This window comes from Pagrus pagrus (genome assembly GCF_965226575.1).
Source record: "Pagrus pagrus genome assembly, chromosome: 9".
Taxonomy (NCBI): domain Eukaryota; kingdom Metazoa; phylum Chordata; class Actinopteri; order Spariformes; family Sparidae; genus Pagrus; species Pagrus pagrus.
In genome coordinates this window covers 10149393-10175074 of record NC_140193.1, presented here as the reverse complement: position 1 = coordinate 10175074, position 25682 = coordinate 10149393, and the positions used below count along the sequence as shown (strand labels likewise).

The 25682-nt window shown below is 41.5% G+C and overlaps 1 protein-coding gene across 1 annotated transcript; it reads right to left on the bottom strand.

Moving 5' to 3' along the window:
* Positions 1–1601: 1601 nt before the first annotated feature.
* On the bottom strand, positions 1602–24001 carry nxph2a (neurexophilin 2a). Its single transcript, XM_084363008.1, has 3 exons — positions 23321–24001; positions 23019–23168; positions 1602–4405 (listed from the first exon to the last, which is right to left on the bottom strand). The coding sequence occupies exons 2-3, from the start codon at positions 23061–23063 to the stop codon at positions 3659–3661; spliced, it is 792 nt and encodes a 263-aa protein (XP_084219134.1). The 5' UTR covers positions 23064–23168; positions 23321–24001; the 3' UTR covers positions 1602–3658.
* Positions 24002–25682: the final 1681 nt, after the last annotated feature.

The following is a 25682-nucleotide window of genomic DNA, read 5'->3' as shown; positions in this document are numbered from 1 at the left end:
AAAGCCAGTCACTTGTCCAATTCACACGTGATATTTTATTTAATTAATTATTGTTTTGGCCTTTTCTTGGATTTATTGGACCAGACAGCATAGAGAGATGACAGGAAATTGGATGAGAGAGAAGGGGGATGACATGCCACACAGGGCCACAGGTTGGAATCAAACCCTTGGCCGCTGTGTCGAAGACAGTCTCTGCACACGAGCCACCTTCATATTAAAGTTTGAATTGAATTTTCGAAATTGCCAATCACATCTAAAAATATGGAATTTGCACACAAAGAGGCAAATTCATGCGATTTCTCGTGCCATGTTTTGTCTCCACGTGAAATTTGAATCCACATGTGAATAAAAAAGTCAATCAAGTACCACCGTATGCAATTCACACGTGAACATGTACGTTTCATGGAGCTTTTCATTCATATATGTCCAGTTCAAATGTGACGTTTTATTTTTCCATTAAAATTTTTTTGTTCACATGTGAATCAACCAATCACATGTAAAACTGAATTCACATGTGAAGTGTACCATGTTTTGCTTTAATGTGGAAATTTTAAAAAATCAAATCACATTAATTTTTTGTAATTTACATGTGAACATTTTCATTTACATGTGAGAAAAACAGTCACTTGGGAAAATGTCCTGTTCACATGTGACATATGTGCAAATAAAAGTTCACATGGCATGTAAAAAATGTGGAATTCACGAAATGTTAATCCACATATGACAAATAGCCAATATACAAATTGAATATATGTAATTACACAACATTTAAATTTCATATGTGAAAAGCACCGATCGCTGGTGGAAACATCCAGTTCACATGTGACATATTTTAGAGTAACAATTTTTTGTTCGCGTCGCATGTAAAAATTTTGAATTCACATGAAGAAACACATTTCACGTGATTAAAGATGCTGTTTTGTTTTCATTTTTAACCCATATGTGAGTGTCTTCTTAAAATGCTAATTTAATTTAATTCAATCGCTGAAAACGACCTGTTCACATGTGACATTTTGGTAACGGCTGTAAAATATATATGTCAGGTCACATGGTTTTAATGGTACCGAACACCTGAAATGAACAACAGGTCAATGTAAATGTATATAAAAATCCACCTCCATTATATAACTGGTGTTAACTGTCGGATGAGTGTGTAACATGGGCAATTAACTAACAAATTGAGAGCTTTAATAATGTGAGTGTCTAATAATATCACCGCGGGCAATCCTGAAAAGTGAAATGTACAGTATGTTAACATTCCTCTTAGTCGTCTGAGCGTTTGGAAGTGTGCAGCAGGAGAGCCTGGTGTGACTTGATGCCTAAGGAGTGGGTGCCTCACCCTGATCAGATAAGAGTAATGGAAGCGAATGAAAAGACCCCTGTCCCTGATGGCCACAGCAAAATGGATGTGCTCCCTGAGGTGTACCTCTGGTATCATCCACGCCTGTGGACACAGATTTATTGCCCATTAAAAAGCTACACTGAAATGTACCTCTTAAAATGGTGTGTTTATCCTGTTGAGGAGTCCTTGTAGGAATGAAACGAGACAACTGTGAGCACCGACAGACCGGGGCTGAGTCAGTGTGACAATATGCTGTGAGCCAAGTTCAAATAAGGTTTTAATGCCATAAAAACCTAATTGATCTTTACAACTTCATCTTAACAAAATCAACCCCCGGATGAAATCAAGTATTCCAAAATGAACATTTTTTTACTTACACTATACACACAGCAGTGCTCTTAGTTCCTATTTTACAGAGGAAACTGTTTTAAACGAGATTAAGCAAGCAGGAAATCAAATCGAGTACAATCTGCAAGGGTTACAAAAATGGAAATCAAAGCAATCTATAACTATAAGCAATAAATATGACATCTACATCATCTACATGATTGCTCTTAACAAACACCAAAAATAAGGAACAGCATACTTATTGATATATTTCTCTGGAAAAATTAGAATGAGTTGACATTGTTTACTCTGAAGCCATAAGTAAACACATTTAGTTTTAGAGTTACATGTTAACACACAGCATTTGCACAAAGGAGTAGAACTAAAACATCAACATAGATCAAGTCGGATCATTTAGTGATTTCCTTATCGTACACCTCTCCTCGTGTGTGTAATGTGACATTTACAGCTGACAGGGAAAAGACATCAGATACAGCAAATAAAGGAACACTGACTGAAAAAATTGCCATGTGATAAGTCGGCAGCGACATGCCTTTAGCCTAAAAACCCTGGATATACGCAATCAACAATGTTAACGTGTTGATGTTTTTTTCAACAGAACCTTTTAGTAAAACCATGTGAGTGATTTCAAAGTCAAAGCACATTACACCATTTACAACAAGACTGGATGTTATCCACTTTAACACAAAAGTCAGTCAACGTAAGCCTGCTGTACAATCGGGAAATGTCTGACAATTTCAAATTTAGTCCCACTGCCAATTAAAATTCCAGACGGATTCTCTACTTTTGCCTCTTCTCTTTTTTATTTTTTTCCTCCTGGCTTTTGGTTTCTCCACTCTTGGTCTTAGGTAAATGAAATTTCCCAGGCTAATTAAAGCCTATTAAAGACAGGTAATGTCAGGGCTGGTGGCAGGACCATGACAAAGTGCTGATAATTGTCTGCCAGACTCACTAAATCCACCTGTCCTGCAATTATCGCTTTCCCCCTGCCTCTCCTGACACATTAATCCACTGTGGGGGCCCTGTTCAGCAGGCTGGTGCCTCAAAATGCATCCTGCAAACACAGATGTTGGATTTCAGGCTAGTTTAGCATACACATGGCTTATGATTGCAGCAGGAAACCAACACATTTTAAGGAGCAGCCAGGTTATACATGAATGGGTGCTTACATACTCATGTGTATTGATTTATGATTACGCTCTGGATTAGAAGTGTCGGATCAATTTCTTTTGTCACGGGAGCATAATCAATTCGCTCCCTATAAGAGGTAAAAGATAGATTGTAAGGCCATATTAATTATTCAGAGCTACCTGGGAAAAAAAAAAAAACCCATTGATCAAACTAATCTATTAGACACTGTCCTGCCTGTGTTCTGTTAACAGGTACAAATGGATGTTGGCTCTACTCTGAAGGCAATGAACAGATCATTTTGACTAATCAGTCAAAATGTGGTGATGTGTCAAATGTGAAATATCTAATTTTATGCCCTGTTGAATAACAATTCAAACGTCTTGGTGGTGTAATAATTAATTCGAAGCCGTGTCGTATTTCATCCCGTAACCGGCCGAGGTGAGGAAATTGTTAGCGTCAGTGCAGCACTGGCACAGAAGTCAGTGCGCACTTCCAACTGGGAGGCTGCTTGCCTGCGGTCTAGCCTTGAAGGAAACATCTGGACAACATGCTAATTATACCGGTGATTTACGGAGAACATGTGCTGTTGTGATGGGGAGGAGTCACCCAGGGTTGGTAGCTAGCTCGGAATCCCAAATCAACCCCTAAAACCGGAGTCCCTGGACACCTAACCACCTCGAGATCTGTATATACAAAAGTTTTGTAACAATGCACCGTTATATGTCGCACTTCCTGCAACATGTCTCACGTATTTAGGTATTTCGGGACAAGGAGCTTAGAGGTTGACATTTACATTAAGATCAAACAAAAGGTTGATGCGCACTAACGACGGCTAGATCATCCTGTGGAGGAGTAGGGTGTGTCACTATGGTAGTTGTAGTCAGGACATACCTTCTGCACCAGTTTATAGTCTACACTGTAAAAGGCTATATAGATGCATATGACTTTGAAGGGTTTCGAGCACAGCCAGGACACGTGGCTCTGCGTCTGCTCCTGATAGCACACCTTGGATGGGTCGAAGTTGCACAGCGCAGTCTTCTTGTTGCGGTCCGTCTTCTCGTACTCAATGCGACAGTTGAATGATTTGGTGTCTTTGGTCTCCAGCGTGGACTGCTGGGCGATCTCAAACTCCACCACCTTGGAGGGCGGCACCAGGCTCACTGACACGTTCCCCAGGCCCGTGGAGTTGTGGCGGAAGTAAACGCTAAAGGTGCCGTTCCCGTGGTCCACAATCTTCCCCGTGATGAGCAGGTTGAGTTTGACAGTCTTGATGTTGGAGTGGAAGTCCCCCCAACCGAACATCTTTTTGAACTTGCCAGTCTTGACGATGGGCCTGCGTTTAGTTCTGGCCTGTGCACCCTGAACATCTGTCTGGTTAGATAACCAGTCCCAGAAGTCCTCCATGTTCTGTAAATATGTAATTTCCCTCATGTTGCTCTTGAACCCGGGGGAGCCCCTGGCAAACAAACGCAGAGGGTTGAGGATCCGTGGACTGGCCCCCGTGGGAGAAATCTTCTGTTCATGCTCACTGTTGGCCCATTCGATGAGCTCCGTGGCTCCTCCATGCACTTTCCTGCATGTGACCTTCAGAGAAAGCAGAGCAAAGGTAGACAGAAAAACAACATTAAATGACAGAAAACCTTCTTGAAATTTAAATCTGCTGTATTTTGTTGCTGATTAATAAGATAAGATAATATTTTAGACATTTTTTTTAAACATTTTGAGAGTCTCTGGTTGGTCTTTCCGAGAAAATGTTGCGTTGAATGTATCTAGTATGTACAAAACAGCTAAATGTAGTCTTTCACAGACCAGACATAACAGAAATCCCAAGTAAATTCAGCAGTGATTGAAAACATATCTCTGGTGATTGCAGGGCAAAGAAAATGTCACAGCAGCTCGAAGGATGAAAAACAGCTCTAAAGACGGAGAGGAAACATTTCTGACTGGAATCAGACTGAGTGTGTGATTGATAATGAGCATGTCACATATTATTGAAAACACAAAAAGTTCAGCCACTTGATTCCTTGGCACAATACGAATGTATTAAAGGAATCAAGTTGCAGCCACAACAAAAAACAGCATTCAACTCCTTCATCAAAATAAGTACCAATGCTTGTAATTGCTAATAACAGGAATGCTCATATACAACTATATATATGCATACAAGTCATTTCAAATGGAAAAGAAATGTGAATGTTATCTTCCTCCTGAAGTCAAAGGGATAGTTTGACATTTTGGGAGTTAGATGAAAAGGTTAATAATCGCGTCTGTGTGGTAAATATACGGCTGGCTAGCTTAACTTAGAACAAAGACCACATGAAAGAGGAAAAGCTAGCTTGGCCTCGAAAGCTCAATATTTACGTTACGTCTAGCTCTTTCTCTTGCTTCTGGTCCTCGTGCTCAGTTAAACTAGTCAGGTCTGCAATCTTTATGCTAAGCTAAGCTAGGCTAAGCTAACTACCATGAAATGACGGGTATTGATCCTCTTGGTATTAAGTCTCAGCAAGAAAACAAGATCATATACTGGTGTCACATCTTAAATCTCAAATGTGTGGCGTCAGACTTTCACAATCTTAACAATTTATAAAATATTTTCAACTACTAATATTTAAACAACATTTGAGCTGATTTCGCTACAACAAAATGCACCTTACTTCAGTTTTGGAGCATCTGACTTTATTAAAATGTACAGATTTGTAATCAAAGGGCCTGTTTTCTCTAAAGTCGGCAGAATATCCTCTGTTTATACAATGTGAAGGATGCTCTTGAGTGTGTGGTGGCTGAGGATGCAGTGCAGAGTATGAATGGTATTGCCTGGGCATTCCTTCACAGCAACCAGGATGAAAGAGAAAGGGGGGTGAGCTTGGTCAAAGGAGATTGAATAAAAGGGACATTTCACTGCAAAATCAAAAATACATCTAGACACATACCTAGATCGTTTTGATGAGAGCTAAATACATTTGAAAAACTCAACAGAAAAGTCTCTTTCCACAAATCACGACCTGGTTACTGATGATGATCCACAGACAGCAGTTTCATGTAGGAACTAGTTTCTTTCAACCAAAAAACACCCACTAACCGTATCACCATGCAGACGGAAATGTGCATCTACTCATGGATAAAAGACGAGCTAAAGTTTAAAGCTCAGCCGAAGAGGACGCCTTTCATGTTTACATCTTGAAGATGCACGTTTCCTTCTGCATGATAAAGGCGGGTGTAGTTTGAAAGAAAGAAAACTGTTCCTGCATGAAACTGCTTAGGATATCTTGAGTGTTTTTGCTTTGAGCACCACAAGCCATCCAGTGTGATTAAATCTTAGAAAAGGCGGACATCTCTACGGACAAAATATCTCCCAAACTCAAAAAAAAATCTTGATGGATAAAAAGCACTACAGGTAAGAGGAAAAATTAGGATGGCTGTCCCTTTAGTTAAAGTTAATCTCAAACTACTGTTTATGTATCTGTAGTTCCAGTAGTTAAGCACACTAAAATGGAAATAAAGTCATTTTATTAAGTGAATCACTGAGCAACTGTGACCCTTAATAGCTAAGTAAAAAGTACATTAACTGGCAATGTAATGAAACTATTTACAGACTCTTATAGCACCAAAGATGGTTTAAAAACAAGAACTGCCCAACGCAGTAGAAGGGAATCCACTTGGATGCACTGATGAACTCTGACTGGGCCCAAACGTGCATAAAGCTTCTCACATTTTCGGACGACTTGTCGGCCGACGCGACAATGAAAATCCTCTGGACTTAACGTGTGAGCCGGCCCCCCATCAGCGGTGCTATTCTTAGATTCCCCGTGCACATGAACTTTAGCTTGTGATGGTTCCCAACAATAAAACAGGCTTCGACGGTAGTGTGGTGAAGAGTGTGCTAAGTGCTAATCCAGCCGCAGCAATGAACTGTGATCCCTGCTTGTGCCTCAAAGCCTTTTAGCTTCAGGAGCGATTCCTGGTCCACTTCAGATAAAGCTTTAATAATTCACGGCAATAAGCTTAGCTAGTTTTATTAGTAATTAGTAGTGCCGGCTTTCCTCGGGCCCGGTTGTGGGGATCACTGAGAGAAGCAGATGTTGAAAGCACCGAGCAGCGGCTGTTTGAATTCTCACTGAGCTGCTGTGCACTACTTCCAGACTAATTATAATTTCGCTGTAAGCCTAACTGAGGCACATGTGTACAAAGCTAACAAACTAGGTCTGCCACAATTTGTTTTGTCACACTCACAGTCCTATAAAGTTCTGCATACATCCAGAGCTTTACTTTACAGGCAGTGGTAACACCTTAACGTAGCGAGCAGTGCATAATGGCTATCTGGATATGTAATGTGAAATCAATGCGTCTCCCACGGACAGCGAGCCCGGCCCATCTATCAGCGCTTAATTAAGACAGTTGCTCCCTGTAAACACGGATGAATGGGGCAACACTGTAATAATGCACCTCCATGTCGCTCATCGCATCCACAGTCGTTTAATCAACCCATTCCAGCGGCAGTATCCCCTCACTGATACCGCCACTTAGCGATACCTCATACGAGCTACGCCGTTAATTTGATTTGACTCTTACAACATCACAATAACGAGGCGATGCCGAACATAAAATCTGCGGGGCCGCCGGCTCCCAACAGGAACATTTCTTCACCGCTGTGAACAAAGAAGACGTGGCACTCGTCTTCCCCACCAGCCCGGGCTGCACATGTTAGGTGTCATGCTGCGCCGCTTCAGAGGTGAAACCAAATTTTGTCTTTCAGTGTAAATCTCAGGTGAGCTTTGTATAGGATGATTATAATGGAAATAAGAGCGGAGTTTAAGTATGATGAGCAACTGGGGAAATTGCTGTGACAACAAGGGGATCAGCAGAGGGATATCTAATACTTAAAATGCCCCGAGAGAGATGAAGCACTGGGAACTTGAAAGCTTGCACTGACACATAGGCTCTGGTTTCTTTCTCTCTCTCTCTCTCTCTCTCTCTCTGTCTCCCAGCACATACGCGCACACACACACACACACACACACACACCAGCACACCTCGTTCATTTAGGCGGAAGCGCTGTCTCTTAAAAACAGACTAAAGGAATCCGGGTTTTTGTACAACAAGATGCTGTGGAGAGAAAAAAAAATAAAAGAGGCAAGGTCTGATGAAGGAGAATCTACAAAAGCTTAATTAAGATTTCTTAATCGGCGCTGCTGTGCTAGAGGCATTTCGGGGCGACTTGAAACAAGACATTATTATGATAATAACTGCAGACTTATGGAGCTGAAAACACCAGACCTCATTTTCAACAGCACTAGGCAAAGTGACTGGTGGCAAACGCCGCAGATATCTGTCTGCGTGTGTGGTTTAGCCTCTTCCTTTTCCTGTAACGTCCCAAACAAAAACACGCAGAGAGGTGCATGAACCTTACACTCACAAGCAGAGGCGTTACATCGATACACCACAGCAGTCAAAGGTACGTCTGCCTTGTGAAAGAGGACATGAAGACGGCGGTAAACATAAAGACGGATGAAGGCTGTCAATACTCAAGCTTTTGACGGCTGATATTTCCACTTGTTTGTCAGTATGTTCGAATGTCATGACTCAAAACACAACAGTTTTTTTCCCTCTGAAACAGCATTCAGATTGTTCTCATGCTTTATTAACCCTTCATCATTTAAATACACTGACTGGTAAATTGAGATTTCCTCAACTTATTAATCATCACCATGATTTTGCATCTCTGCTCACAGTAAGAGCGTTGCATAACTGTAATTTACACCTCTGTCATCTCAGGAGCAAAAGGTGACGCACTGTGGTTTTTGCAAAAAGGGGAACTTTAAATTAGGGTGCGTGAAATAAGCGTTAATTAATATGTAATAAAGCCCTTTTAAGTCAATATAAGCTGCTTATTAATGTTAGTATGTGTTAATAAGTGTTCATAATAGCATATACATATGTCTAATTTTAGATTATGACACGTTTATCAGCATTTATAAGAAAAGTTTTAATAGCTTAAGAATGTTAAGGCTTTTTTGTTGCTTTATTAAGATTAATTGACACTTAATTATGCATTTATTAACAGTTAATGATGCTTTGTGCAGCGCCCCCCTCTGGAATGAGGACTACATGTTGTCAAGGTTAATAAAAAAATGTGATTAAAAAATGACATGGTTAGCGATAGAGCACAAAAACACACTTTATTCTTTTTTAATTAAGACCTGCCTCGGTTTGATGTTACAATTGCACCGTTTTTATCATGTTGATGTGATAAATGATGCTTTATATCACATTTCCAGAATATCTTTTACACTCTACGTTTTCCTGCAGTGTTGAAAGATACTAATCGTGCTCATAATTGTCATTTTTTGTGAAGGTATGTTTTATACAATGTCGTCTTTTTGACAGCATGTAGCTGCCTTATGTGAAAGTGATGAAAAGGAAAAAAGGAGTTGGGGGGATTGAAAGTAAATATGGTGGTGAGCAAACAAGATTAATAATAAAACATATTCAGATAAGTAACAAGAACTTGTTATTTACTGAAATACCAAAAATATGTTTGAAGCGATTTAGAAACTGTCAAAATTACATTGTTTGCCTCTCAGAGAGAACAGAAACAGTTATACAATGTCTCGCTCACACATAGTCGAGTCTTTAATAGCTGAACTCAAAGGATCCATATCAGAAATGATTGTTCTTGTTGTGCATTTAATTAAAAACATTTAAATAATTAATTGGTCGCTCACTTTTAATCAGATTTTTAAAAAAACAATATTATTTTTTGGAACATAAATATTGCTCAGAGTGTATGATATGAATCTACCTCATTAATATGTTTGTCTGTATAAAATCTGCATTTTGGAAAGTTCATCCCCCACGACATCTTTAAAGTTCACGCACTAGCAGCCTGGTTGTCACCGACATGTTATTTATACTCGAGGCAGCGTTGGGTAAATTACCTATGAATCTCCAGCCTTTAATCTTACTGCACGAGCAATAATTGCACCAGATCTTCTTGTCACAGATGCGTCAAAAGCATTTTTCTGTCTGTGCACCTTGATTGTGTGATTGTTGCTGCTGAAGAGCTCCGTTTATTTTTAAAGTACTTTTACAAACAGCCTCCAATTAAACTACCGTTAATGTTGCATAAAATCTGAGTTCAGCCTTTGGAGTAGTCGTCAGTGAAGTCAAGTAGCGTTTTAATTGCAACTTGCTTTTATTTCTATTTTTTAAAATACAGGATATTGCACAAATGTCACTAGCATGGTCCAGTGATCTTTCCTAAAGGCTCCTTCCTTCGCCACATGTTCTGTATGTTTGATTGAGTGTTGCGTCAGTCAATACCATCCAGAGGTATTCTGTGCCACGGGCAAGGCTACGGCGTTGTTTTAAATACTGACGGTGGTGTGAGCAGCAGGGCGCCACACACAGAGTCAGGATGAATCAGCCTCGACATTCATCTGTAATGAGCATTATGGAGCTGGCTGCCTGCTTGTCCCGTGGGTAGACATATCTTTTAGAGGCCTGACATAAAGGTAATTGCCACAGTGACCAGAACTAGCCTCTAGAAAGTTATTAAGAAGCCTGTGACATCTGGCTTCTGGATCATCTGAAGAGATGCCGTTAAAATGCATTTGCAGAAGGCAGACGGCAACATCGTGCTCGGCTGTGATGGGTTCTGGGCCGCGGGCAAGGCTGCAGTGTTGTTTTGATGGCGGCGATGAAGTCTCTCTCAACCTGCCACAGTTGACAGCGTGACCCCCACTCATGGTCTGAGAGCCGTATCTTTTACGTCTCTTTTTCTTATTTGTGGCATCTTCATTATCAACTTCCTGGTATCAGTGAGCTAAAATAATCTGTTTTTGGGGGGGGGTTTTCCATAGTTGACTCTTTTCCAGCACATAAGGTTGGGATATGCGTCTGGGGAAAATTGGTTTCGGGCATCTTTCTCACAATAAACAAAATGGGCAATTAACCTGCTCATCGGTGCAAGCAGAGCAGTTCCAATGATGCACTCCACTGTTCTTCATGGATTTATCTGTGCAAATTGACCTCACTTTGGTGGTGCAATTCATTTCTCTGCTAATTTTCTGTGTCTGAAGCTCCATTAACTTGATGCACTTCTGCGTAGTAAAAATCTGGACGTCCCGCGGAAATTACACCGGCTTCGCCACCGCCTAACGCAATGCTTTCCCGGGCCTATTGCAACACAACACCTGCCGTATGAGAGCTGCTCAGCCCGCACTGCTGGCATTAGACCGCAGATTGCTGAGGAGCCGGATTGACTGCAGCTCCTTGCTTTTAAGCATCAAACATGACAAGCGGCTCCACTCGCATTAAAACCATTCCCAGCCTGCAATCCCCCTTCCCCGCATCCTTCCCCAGCCATCTTCCTCCTGATGTTGCAGGGCATATCATTTGTAATGATTCACACCCAGAGCCGGTTCCAGGAGAGAAGGCCCTGGAGGCGCTTAGGCAGCGCAGAGCGAGAGTCTACACGCTGCTGAAGAATAGATTGGTGCTCTGATCGCTGGAACAGCCTCACGCTCCAGAGCCATCACTTTTAATCAGAGGCCGTCCAGGGAAACACATGGCAGGTGCTTCAGCACTGTGGTGGATCACAACGGCAAATCCACACCGGGGGCACATTACCAATCACAGCAGGCTACAGTGTGTGCGTGTGTGCATGTAGCATATCTGCTCCCCTCCAGTATAATCCTTGAGGCCATTAACACCTGACCTCTGTGAGAATGAGACGGACCACAGCCTCTAATATCTTAACAGTCCTGCTTAAGATATTATAGATCCAATATTCAATTTGTGGCCTCATCATCTACATACTGGGGACAACTTGTGGCGAATATTGAGAGCAGCTAGTATCTAATGCATTACTACATGTGAAGCCTTTGGTGAGATGTATTTGTTAAAACCTGTTAGGACACTGAACATCATTTTTACAATCGGGGTAATGCATCACAAGTAAGGTGCACGAGTAGAGTAGTAGTAGAGTACTTCTACACTTTACTCAAGTATATACTCAAGTGCTTCTACTTTCACTTCGCTACATTTATATTATCTCCATTACAACTAGGTTGCTTTAAATGCAGGAATTAAGCAAAGGGGGTGAGAGCGTACAAGGAGCACAGAGGTGACGGAGCAAAACCCAGAACAAGTGGCAGCTTCCAGTGGCAATCTGTGTGATCTTAACACCAAAATCTCACAAACAACCTTAAGGCTACATGATGAAGTTCTTGCTGTGCCTCCCAAAACACACTGAGACACTTTTAAAAACTCCTCCTTTGTCCACTGGGCACATGACCTGTGACCTCACGTGTGCGACATGGTTTGTACTGTCCTCCACGTGAATTCATTTTCCAAAGCCTGCCCAATATTGTTGACTTGCTCAGATTGCATTTATTTAATCATTATTTTTTTATTTCTGTGCTTCTACCATGGGTGAGTAGGCTACGTAGCTAAAAGTGTGTGATTTTTTTATATTTCCAACTTTGTTGTGTTGTAGATCCTGAGTCAGTGTAACATTAATTTATGCACAATTAACCTAAAGTAATGTCAACATCGATTTTAACTTTAACTTTTATAATTGCAATTAAAGCTGCTGCAATGACCTTTCATTTCTAGTTGATTCTGGCGGCCCCTGTGGACAAAAGCGGTATGAGCACCACTACCTCCTGTGGTTAAGATCTTTATATGGCTGGCACGCACATTTGTTCTGAAAGCAAGTGAAAGACAAATTACAATAATAAAGACAGAAAAGGATATAGAAAGGTTCAATCTTCTCTCTGATGGTCCTGATAACTTACTGTATGTAGATCATATGCACACTATAGACTGTACCATATTTAAGGTGCACTATGTAGTTTTGGGGAAGAGAAAGATCTTCACGGGAAAAACTAAATAAAAAACTGTCCTCCTTTTGGTGACTGAATAAACAAACTGATCTTAAAGGACAACACAGTTTCATACTGTTTTACTTTGATTATATGTGGCGGACCCTGCCACCTTTCTAGCTTCAAACAGTGTTCTGGGGACCTTATTTTCCTCTGAGAACAGCTAGTTTATTCAATTACGGGGGAAAAAATTATATTTCTCAGTTTGTATTATTACCTCATTAATATTGTAAAATATTGAAATTCAGAGTTTGATTTTTTTCTCCAAAACTACATAGTGCCCCTTTAAAAACAAAATAAAATGTTAAAATACTCTTATTCGACTGGTAATTTTCACTTGAGTCATTTTTTTGAGGGAGTAATTGTAGACTCACTTGACAATAGATTTTAATCTCTCTACTCCCCACAGTAAACAGTACAATGTATTTTTGTGGTTGTGTAACAGTCATGCCGACATTTAAGGCTTTAAAAGCTGATCCTGTCGACACCTCTGCACATTTACACCAGACCAGCTTCTCACCGTCTAAACAAGTGTTGATGGCGAGATGAGAGGGAATGGTGAGCTCAAGGGAGAATGGTGCTGATGTTTTCATTAATATGATCACAGCAGTATCATCATTCCTTTATCTCCACATTAACTGGTTCCTACTCTTACTTCTGTTCTCGCTGTTGACAGGTGTGCTGGACAGACCTACATCTCATAGCTGTCATGAACAGTAAAATGTAAGATGTGTGCGAACGTTATCAAGATGTTCTGGGTGGAGGGATTGGAAGGCATCCATTATTAGAGTGACTGACATTAAAATCAAGCTGTTGGCATAAAACTGTTCACAACTTTTGTGTATCAGCACTGAATAATAAATATGCAAATTTGGTTTCTTGCCTCACACTGAATGTGCAGTGAAAACTGTGACCAAAACTATTTAGTGGAAGGAAAAGAAGCACTGTAACTGTGACTGTACAGACTGTGACAATGTGCTGCTGCACCTGGCTGCTTCTGTTACGGCTGCCTTTTTCAATACTGGCCAGTGGTGAGAGCTTCATTCTACCACAGCACAGCGAAAGGCAGGAGTGTTCAGGTTCAGCGTTGTAGACAAACACTGATGGCGAAGGAAGGAACATGAAGGCTGCATCAATCAGTCCAACGACACCCGGTCGATGTCCATTCGATACGTATTGTGATTCTTAAGTATGCGATTTATCACGTGTTGCAATTTGATGTTAAGATTTTTTGTGATTTTTATTTGCTTTGAAACTGTCCTTTCAAAACTCTGGACTTGACAGCATGTAAAAGTGATATATAATACTTTACATACTTTATGAAGTGGTGCATATAGCCAGGGCCGGATCAAACATACAGATTACACAAGGCAGACTGTATTTTTTGTGAAATATATAATAATATTTGTGATATTAATTTATTTAGTTAGGTGTTTATTTTAGCTTACCTATTCATTTTTCGGTATTAACACGCAATTGGTTAATTATCATTTATAGGAAAAAGTGTGGCACGATACATTTCATTTATTTACATTGTATAATTCATTTTCAATGTGTGTGTAGATATTTAAAAGATAAACTTACATTTACGGATGCATTCTCCTGACTGAAACCACTGAAACACTTTTTCCCGCATATAATGCTGTGCTGTGTACGTTAAATTTTTTTTAATAAATATATAAATATTTAAATAAAGTTTTAGATACTGTATTTTTTGCATTTTTATATTATTTAAATATCCTAAAATAAACGTTAAACATTACTTAATGTGGCCGGTTGATGTTTTTTTCCCTCTTGTTTGGGCCCCCTGGTGGCAAGGAGGCCCTATAACACCTGGCCCTAGATCCAACCCAGCATGTAGCTGTTTCTACTCATCAACCTAGTGCCATAAGAATATTATATAAAATAAACATTTAAGACATATATCGTATACATGTGTGAGTTTTGATCCTTTGAGGTTGTCGTAGCTGGTCAGATTGAGATAATAATGTGAAGAAGGTATGAGAGCATATGAAGAACTGTGTATGCCTGGAAGCATGAGCCGACATGTTGTTATATGTTGAGCACATGATGTAAAATGGTTTGTTAAGACACTGGTATCACGGTCACGATGACAATTTCCATTGGCATATTAATATCAATTCCCATTATATGTTAGCATTAAGCTAACATGCTAAGCGCTTGTAAAAAAAAATCCATTCAGTAATGACAGAATCAATTCAGGAATCACTGAATGCTGAGTTGGATCGATTTTTTTTCCCCACCCGTAGTTTGAAATGTATTGGGGGTTTTTCAACTGAAAATCTAAATGAGTTATTTATTTTAAAGGTTTAAAAGGACAGTGTACAGCAAAGACATACATTTCACCATTTGATGCCCTGTACCAGCTTTTGGCTTCATTCCCTGGGGAGGTCGGAATAAAACCAATGCAAAAAGTGAAAGAAAAAGAGCAAACAACACAAAACCACACACAGAAGCAGCTGACAGGTGTCGTGAAGTCAAGACGTTTTAGGTCGGTTTTCAGAGTGCTTATAGAGCTGCAGAGTTTGATGTTTCAGACCCAAAGCTGAGAGCCTCTGTCGGCAAGCATCCATTTTGCACAAGTGTCGTTTAGCAAGAGATAGTATCAGCTCTAGAGCTGTTGATGTGAAGCTGCACCTGACCTCTGACCTCTCTTGTGGAGATGTGAACAGACAATAAATGCCTAAAAACAAGAGCACTAATCGCTGCCCACTTCCTTCCTCGAGAAATCATAAATATGAAGTGCACTTGAGTCCTGGTGGAGATTTCAAGTCCCTTTTTATTCTGACAAAATAAAGCTCATGAAGCTATAGTGCATGTATAGCTCATATACAAACCTAATTATGATAAGGAGTCTGTATTTGCACACATGCAAACATCAAAATATGATCTGACTGCTCGTGATGTCACTCGGAGCTGCTCGCATCCTTTGATTAGCATAAATTAGAGCGCGGCAACGATACCCTCCTGTGGCTAGCATAAATCATATGATGAGAGTTAGTGAGTGAGTCATTTCCTCTCCTCCCAGCAGCTCAAACGACAAATCACCTCACCTTCCTTTAGGTGTCGGTAGACTAGATTCGTTGTGGTGTTTGTATGAGACCTCAAATCACGAACAATTACCTCTCCTGCAGCTTGGGAGCAGTCAACACAAAATTGTAGCAACGTGCTCCTATGTTCCCTAATCAACAGGACAAATTTAAAAAACTCTGGACTCTAATGAGTGTCTGTGTCTCTTGCTATAGCATTTCCACCAAGCGCTCTCAAAGTATTAGTTGTTCCTTTTTACGCCTGTAAAACAGCAACTAGCCAATGACAACTCCGAGGCTTCGCGTCATCTGCTTCATCTGTTTCGTCACTATTTGTCAGATCGCTTCGCAACAGACGCAACATTTCCATCCATGACTCAGGCATCAAAGGGACTTTCTTGCGAGGAGGCCAGAACATCATTTGTGTAAACCAACCGCGACTTAAAACAGCAGACCTACAGCCTGATGCAGCAAGCCAGCATCAACATCACACAGCAGACCTCGTCCCTCTCTTAATGCTTCAATTTTAAAGCCAAACTGCTGCTCCGCCCAGGCTGCAGGAAGTGAAAGGTGACAGTAGTAGTGCTTACTAGTGTAATTCCTCTAAGCTCTTTTTGTTCTGTCATGATTGTGCTCAACATAAAAAGAAAAAATGTTTTTTTTCCTTCTGATCGGTTCAGGAAAAGCTGATACCAACGAAAGAGCTTTTATATTAGAGTTGGTGATTAAATGTAAATTAAATCCTGGATTTGACCGCTCACATGCTCCATTCCTTTCTCCTCGTAGCGTTCTCATCAGGATGGAAAAGGCAGCACTCAGCAGGTGGGACGCTGGAACTGTCAACTACAGCTCAAACTTGTGTCATTACTGAACACTGGTGAACTTATTTTGACATATACAGCCGGCGAGGGAAGTAGGTGAATCATATTAAAGTAGCAAAATGTAAATGCAATCCATGTTGGTAAGAGACAGACAGTATGAACTCAGGGGAATAGGTTTGTTTAAAAAAAAAAAGCAGGGGGTCATGTTTCACCTGCTAAAACACGAGCTGCTTATATGAAACATAAAAAATGGAAGGTAACATATTTTTTTTTTCATTTTTTTGTTGTTTATTTACATCTATGTGTGTATGTTATGAAAAATAGTCAATGCTGACCAAAATAAACTGAACTAGAAATACTCAAATAAAATATAAATACTTTTAAGTTATACCAAAGCACAGTTACTTAGTAAAGGTACTTAATTACATCCCACAGCTTACTAATAATACTGTAAAATAACCATCAGCAATAAATGGTAAATTCATAGTTAATTAAACTTTAGTTGTTTGCAGATGTGTGCAGCTGTTTAAAGTAAGAAAACCAACAAAATCTATCAAATAGTTGTTATAAATCTAAAATTAAGTAATTTAAGCATCAGAAGAAAAAAAATTCAGATTAAGATTAAGATTAACAAAGATGTGTGAATCCACTGCAGAACCATTGTCATCATTACATTTCTCACATTTATTGGTAACAAGGCCCGGGGGGGAACGCGTGTGAGTGTGGGAAATTTAAATGAAGCGAAGGTGTCAGGTGTTCACAAAGTGTTAGCAAAGATCCCACTAGGAGAGAAGTGCCTCCAGGTAATCTGGATACTTGTGTTATCTCAGCACCTGCCACATGTGACAGCCGCAAAGCCCTGAACACTTCACTTTTAGGCAGGCGTTACCTTTCAACGCATCATCAGTTTCATAATCCCCTTACATGGTCAAAGCGTCAACTCCTGCGCTGGCTCCTGACACCTGCAACACACCTCCGCGTGTCTGATAGCGGGGGATTCAGGGGGATAATACCACGAAGCGCGGTGGACTCAGTGTAATTATCTTTCTCTTGACCAGTTTTTAACACCGTCTACTCTCTACGACGGTGTAAACATGCTTGTAAAACTCCTCAGCTAATACTTGAGGAGGAATACTTCAGGGTTTCCGGTTTAAGTTTTTTTTTTCACTTTCATGTCAGGGAGACGTAATCTAAATGTTTCTCTGGCTGAGCTCTGTGTGTGTGTGTGTGTGTGTGTGTGTGTGTGTGTGTGTGTGTGTGTGTGTGTGTGTGTGTGTGTGTGTGTGTGTGTGTGTGTGTGTGTGGGTGACAACTTCAATTTTTCTTCCCTTCAAATCCACGCTGCAAATGATACGGGTGTTTTTACTCAAAAAAATGTTTTCGCTCAAACACACGTCCACTAAATGTGACAGAGCAAATGTTTCTGTTCCAGAAGCAGATTGCGCCGCGGCTGATTTCACAGAAACCGCTCCCTTTGAAGAAGAAACAAGTGCAGGAAAGACGTTGTTTCCTTTCTCTCTGAGTAGCTCTGAAGACAGGTACTTGAAAGAAATATACAAAGACAGAGGGGAGCTGACAGTGCTTTGTTAGGGCTGGAAATGACAAGCAGGAAAGAAAGGCCTCAAAGCCCGGAGGCAGAGGAGGAAATGCAAAAAACTGAGAATAATCAGAAAGGAGATTTATTGTACTTATTCTAAAGCTGTCACACCTTGCCTTTTACAGGGAAGCAACGCAGTTTTAATTAAAGAGGTCAATCATTTTCCCGAGCTCTGACATGTGGTGTGATTGCCTTCTCCAAAGTGCCAAAGCAGGTGGTAATTAAGAACTTTATACGTCACAGTGTTTGGGAAATATGAAAGCGTTCAAAGGTGGAAACTTCAGCGTCTGTTCCCACTGGAGCTGTTGTTTCTCATGAGTTTTTCCCAACATATGCGGAGAACTCACGGCTGCACGGCAACAAAACAACTACTGCAATATTTGATTTAATAAACGAAAGGGTGACACCACCGCTCCTGAGATGAAATTCCCCCATCCAGGCAGGATTTAGACAAAACACCCGCCCTATACAGTATGAGCTGATCTCAACCTTTTGTTTTGTTGCGGCAGCAGTGATGAAAAGCGATGCAGGCGGGCGGTAAAAGAGCTGCTAAACAGCCTGGTTGTGCATCAGAGAGTGCTGGATGTTTCTGACCCTGCAGAGCGGTAATGACAATGCTATAAGGTAGCCGAGCCTCCCCGATCTAACGCCGCCTCGGGCTGCACATAGCCCATAAAAATTCATAGCTGCGGACCGACATCAGGAAGCTCAACATCATATTAAATGTAATGTTTCCTGCACCAGAGTCGCCAGAGTGGAGCTGCTCAGAACTTCACTCCTGCTCATAATTGTCCTTACTGATCCATCCTGCAGCAGAGATTATAAATGCAAAGGGCAAATGCGCCGCACCTATCAATCACCCGGACCCTCTTTCTCTTCATTCCAGGACCTTTATCATGGATTTATTGCCAGTACATACACAATTATGATTGATGATTGGGAAAGGAATAGGTTGCGGCAGGACTCATTACAGTCAATACAACCTGTGGTGTCCGCGAGCTGCATTCGAGGGATTTATCCCGCAGAAATGACAACCTCGCCTTCAAGAGGTCCGAGGACTGCAAATGCCACGGCCAGTATTGTTTATGGGGGATTATCTAGTCAAGCCCTCTAGCCAGAAACATTGTGACCCCAATATGAGCAAAGATACACATCGGCACCATGTAAGCTCCAAAATGATTCCTGGAAGGCAGCGCGTGCATGCATACAGGGCCTCTTCACTCTGTCAATCCATGTTTAATCACTTCCTCAGAAAATTTCAACTGGCCTGCCTGCCTGCCTGCCATTTTCTCTCATTTTTTTTTTCTCTCTCTCTCCCCACCCAATTTCTCTGGTGGGTTTTTGAAGACTTAAGTTCCACTCTTTTTTTCTCTCTCTCTCTCTCTCTCTCTCTCTCTCTCTCTCTCTTTCTTACAAGGCAAATCCTGGGAGAGGTTGATGTGAAGACCAGGCAGAGCAGGGATGTGAAGAATATAAACACACTTTTTTTTTTTTTTTATTGTCCAGAGGGAGAGGGAGTGGGGGGTGGGGGGGTACAGGGGGCTGGGCGGTGGGGTCTGTAAAAGAGACGAGGACCTTATCACAGCCCAGCAGCTCTGTAATTCGCCGCCATGATAAAGTGGCAGCGCGGAAAACCTTACAAGGCTGGCACAATCCAAAGACGGATTAGGTTTTTCTGACATAAGCTTCCTGAAAAACTAATCAATCAGCCCATGCAGTATTATCAGAAGCGTGAGATTAAAGAGCTGCTCCTAATCCCCCCACTGTACATTTTATTACACTTCCCAGTGTTAGTTGCCTTTAAATATACAATAAATAAATAATAAAAACCAAACCTAATTGAGCATGGGGAAGGGGAAAAGGGTTAAAGAGCCCTTAGAGAGGGAATTTATGTAGAATTTGTGTTTTGTTATGAAGACAGGGATAAAACTGTTGTCCTTGCCAGAGCCCCTTTTTGACTTTGAATAGAGCCTCGCTGTCTGGCTCCAGCACTGCAGAAGTGAAGAAAAAACAGCAATATTAGCGGCTAAACCTGAATCAAAATCGGACTTGCTTGTTCTCGAGATTTACAGCTTTCATTGTCGGATGAACAGATAAATAATCGAGCGGCCAGACTTTAAAATAAAAAAAAAATAAATAACTGCAGAAATTAATGCTAAATCCTTTGAGGAATGACTTGTAATCCCTTAAATCAGCGCACATCAAAGTTGCAAGGGATGAACTCCCAAGCATGTAGCGGATCCAGAGGACGAGACATGTTTCAGCTTACTAGCAACCGGCTCAGCTTTGTCTCTTTAATGCGTCACACCCTTCTATCGAGATGCTCGCTCTGTCCCCGCTCCGTCCGACCTCCGGGCGGCGGCGTTTTGAGGAGGTAGCTATACGTTTAACACCTCCGCTGATCCTCTTGGCGTGGGCCACGTAGATGCTTTGTCATGACATAATATTACCGAAGAGCTCTTACCCTGGCAATAAGATACAAAGGCTTAATAGACTTTGTCAACGTCTTCTCACACTTAATCCCAAGCAGCGATGAGAGAAAAAAAAAGACTTTCCCTGCATGCAATCTGTGGAGCAGAGGCAGGGCAGGACAGGCAAGAGGGAGATGGCAAAGAGCAAGGGCTCTCAAGTATGTTTTATCTTCATCTACATTGTTCTGCTGTCATTGCACAGAGGATAACTGCAGCAGATGTCAAGGGGAAGAATGGATTCTCCCAGGATGGCTTTGACCCTCTTATTTGTCCCTGGGGTATGGCACAGATGCTCGGGCTGGGGTTACATTTTCCCCCCCTTTTTGATTCATGTTGAGTCTTCTCTGTGTGAGAGTGCATAAAGACGCCAGAGGGAAGACTGTTTGTTTTTTGGTATCTCGCTTTTGGATGATTTGTCGATAAATGTGTGAGACTAAAGACTGAACGTCTTCTGCAAACTTTTTTTTTTTTTTTTTTTTATAATAGGGCCGTGCAATTTAGTCTCGTGTCACCCAAATTGCATCTTTACAGTGCCCCCTGAATATCCTGAGGGAAAAAATCAAGACTATCCGCAGCAGAAGAAAGTTTAAGCGCACATTTCACGCTTTGGTATTTAAACATTTTACCCTCGGAAGGTAGGGGAATATTGATAAGGGCCAATATGTCCCCAGTCAGACAGCGGTGGGTCTGCTGGGAGAGAAGCCACTGAGGCATATGAAGAGAGCCTCTCCAGGGAGGCAGCCTGTCTCCCTCTCTCACCCCCCCCCTTCTCTCTCCCCTCTCTCTCTCTCTCAGGAGGCAGAGCTCCCAATAGGCACAAGGCTGATTACAACAGCAGCCGGAGCAGACACTTTGCCGCTGCATCTGCACAGTTCAAGGCTATCTTTAAAGAAGCCCTCTTTGACGATAGCGCAGATGTGAGGAACTTCTTCAATCGCATGGCATTTTCTTTTCAGGTCTGATCACGGCAAGAGTCCGTAAAGCAAGGATGATCGCGATAAAACCCTCACTTTATTCAACTGCCTATAGAGGACATCAGCAAAAGTGGGGAAAGACCTTTATATTTCCCTAAAGCGTGTGATCTCTGTTTGGAGAGCTTATTTGCGCAATAAAAACAGAATTATGCTACAGAAAGATTATGTCCAGAAGCTTAAGACAAGCAATCTCTGGTAAATACTAAATATTTCCCCGTGTATTTACAGGGACTTGTGATTTCATCACATTTGGCAACGTATGAAGCAGGAGCAGCGCTGTCGGTTCTACAGATTTCACCTATTGTTCTCTGTTTTTCCTTTTTGTTTTCAACCCTGGCCCTCCATTTCAGCGCAGCAAAGACACTTCACGGGGTGTCGAGGGTTCAACGCGGAGGTCAAACCTTTTTCATGCCTGCGAGCGAAATAAATTAAAATGACTGCTAACCTCAGACACTGACACGACACAGCTGAAAGTAAATGAAGAGGCACTGTAACGTTGGTTTTGTTGAGCCAGAAGTGAACAAGCCAGGATAGTTAGGCCATAAAATAACGTATAAAAAGTCACCACAGTGGAGAGAAATGACGAATTCTGCCAGCAGGCACGTCAATAAACGGCAAACAGATTTTCTTGAGCTACATTTACTTCTAAATACTGCAGAGTTGTTAATCATAATGTGAGTATTATGCTCACATTAACACGTAATGTAAATGTTCTGCATTATTGTGCAAATAAACACGCAAACATTTTTTTTTCTATATCTAAATGTTTCCTAAGAAAAGTCAGAATGCAAATAAGAAAAAATAAGTGAATTCAGATGCTATTAGGCAAATTAACTGCACACTATATTACACATTAGCTAATGAGTCACAGTCTATTCTGCAGAATTAAATCAGCTTTTCGTGTGTCTAAAACAGACTTTATAAAGGCAGTAGAAATTAAATATAATACCATATTTGTAGAGGTGAGGAGGTTTCCTTTTTTTTTTTAATAAAAACTAAACAAAATGTGCATTAAGATGAGGTGTTTCTGGGGTATTTTATTAATAGCCTGCAAGTTCAAATAACACAAAACAAGCTTATCCCCTGTTTAGACTTAAGGAGAGGTTCGTGTGTCGGCCAACAAATGTGCTGCTGATGTGCCAAATAAAATGTGATGCCAGGAATTTATTGAATTGTCATTTGGCATTATGTGGTGAGTAATAAATCTGACACTGCATGACCAACACAAACATAAACATTACGTAACACATAGAAAACAGGATAAATAATGTCTTAAAGTGCCAACAGATATATAAAAAAAATAATAATAATAATTCAACTTTTCTCTTTAAAGCCTTATTGGCCACACACATCTTTCTACACATCCAGTCTTTCTGTCATGCAGTCGTCCCACAGCTCACCTGGTGCAGGAGGAACAGGAACAGGAGTGTTTGCAGAGCTCTCATCTTCGCAGACTTCTCGACTTATTCAAAATGAGCGGCGCTTAAATCCTCTCTGGGAGATTTGGAGAGGGACAGACGCACATGCCGCTGAAGCATTGCTGTGATCACCTGCGAGAGAGAGAGAGGAGGAGGAGGAGGAGGAGGAGGAGAAAAAAAGAAGTGGAAATAATCAGGACGTTTTAATAATCACTTAAAACCTCTTTGGGAGGACCTCGAACCAAATCTTATCTTGAGAAGGAAAATAAAACTTTTTCTCTTACCGTTTTTCAAATGTAATACCTCACTTAGTTGTGTAAGGTGGCTGGTATCATCCTCGGTCAATCCACTTGTCGGGAAAGAGTCCTAAAATCCTCTGAAACGTCTCCGTCTCTCAGGATGCTGAGTGGCTTCTCCCTGAGCAGCTGGGACACTTGGGTTTCTCTGCGAACGCGCTGAAGCGGCTGCATGCGGCGGCTCAGTTGAGACAACACTCCTCTAAGTTGCGAATCGAGCCAAACCGAGATAAACTCAAGGCTATATTTCTCCCTAATTAATCCCGAGCGATAATATTAACGCGATGGCGACGGTAAAGTATCGCCAAGTGTTGAGCCCGTATCCCAGTGACAAGGACTGCGGTCTGTCAGACGGCAGCCCGCTCGCTGTGCGCTCTCTTCAGCTCGACTTGGGTTTTGAGTGCGCAAAATCCTCCGCTGCGCGTCTGGAGACTCCAAGGTCGGCGCGCATCCGTGCAGAGAGTCAGCCGCGCCAGAGATCTGCGTCTGAAGTCTCACTCTCTCCGTCTGGGAGACAAGTAAGAGGCTCGATGTCACTGATATCAGGTTTTGTTCAGCGACACTTGCACGGGTTTGGGTTTTTTTTTTTTAACCCTTCACACGTTTTAAAAACTGGCAGTTCTCACTGTTTGGTGGTGGAAGTGACGGGAGGATGATGGGGCATATGAATCCGGGCACATTACACCAAACGTCGCCACGGCTGCTCTGCATCATGTGAGCGCTTCTTAAAAGGTGTGCAGAACGCAAACAAACACGTTTTTATTGTTTCGTCACACACGCACACACACACACACACACAAAATGACTTCTAACTTGTAAACACAATTATATCACGTGGCTGTTTGACTCGTGCCAGTGAAAAGAGGAGACTCTCAGCGCTGAGTGATCTTTATTCATCTGAAAAACAGGCTGACTCAGCAGTCCTGACCACAGAGTCCAGACAGCCAAAGGTCAAACTGATGGCTGCACACAGGCAGCAACATTTTCCTGTCTGTGGACAAGACTGCAATTTAGGGATCCGTGTGACTTTGGCTCCACCGTGTGGTCACAGACAAACATGTCACTTGGCACTTTTCTCTGAGCCGGCAAGATTTTAAAAAACCATGTAACCAAAGAGAACAATTGCTTATCCCTAAACCGGGCTTTGTATGATGTATCTGTGGGTGATTTGTGCTTAATTGTATAATCTCTGTAACTCTGTAACAGTTGGCGCTACCCTGTGACCTGTAATTTAATTAATAAAGACGCCATACCCGGTTAACAAGTTTGCAAAATAATGCCAAAATGAACCAAAACTATGGCAGTCTGGAAGCCAGAATGAACAAAAAAGATGGAGGAAGTCTGGGCCAGCCATGCAGTGGGCCGTAGTACCCAGAACTTCCCTCTCTAAACTAAGAGAAGACAACAAAAACTAAACTAAACAAAAAAAGCCACAAATACTGGACTACCAGACCTCCATCCTCAAAAGAAAACAAAACACCAACTGAGGACAAAGACAGATATTCTAAAACAGTCAGGACTGGCTGGCCTGTGGAGGAAAAGAGCTCCTTCTCATCTAACCTCCCTTAAAAATGTGGCAGGGCTAGTTACCTGATGAGCAGCACCTGAGAGAAGGGAAGGAGCACAGAGGAGGAGAAAACATAGAAGGGGGGAGCGCGCATCTTGGCCAGGTCTCCCTCGAAAAAGAGATTCAAATATGAGGGGACAACCTGGTTAAATAAAGGATAAACAAAATAAAAAAGATAAAGATGCTGAAAAGCTCGTTCATGCTTCTGCTTCCAGTCGTCTTCACTAGTGTAACGTTCGTATCTGGCCCGCCAAAAGCAGCCGTTGCAAAACTTCCGACTACTCAGAATGCGGGTCAGATCAGATCAACGTAACTCCTGTTTTACACAACCTGCGGCTCCCTGTTTCCTGTTTAAAGTTTTTCAGGCCTCGCCATATTTCATGTCACAAACTCCCTTATCGTTTTTATGATCTTTCACAAACACAAAGATCCTCAGCAGCTGCCTTTTAACTATTTCCAAGGTCACCACACAGGCTGCTTTTAGCCATCGTGCCCCAAAACTGTGGGACACTTTGTCTTTAAATATTAGACTTGCTGACTCAGTGGATGGTTTTAAATGACAACTTAAAATGTATCTTTTTTGTTTAGCCTATAGTAACCTGCTGTCTGTTTTTATATTTCTAAAGAGACCGTGCTGTTGCTGCTGAACTGTACATCACGTTGAGCTTCAGTCTGTGTATGAAAGTTGCCATATAAATACAGTTCATTCATTCATTCAGTTGTTTTGCAGTTGTGAAGATCATATTACACCTCCAGTTTATATCTGACAGTATAAAACAATCA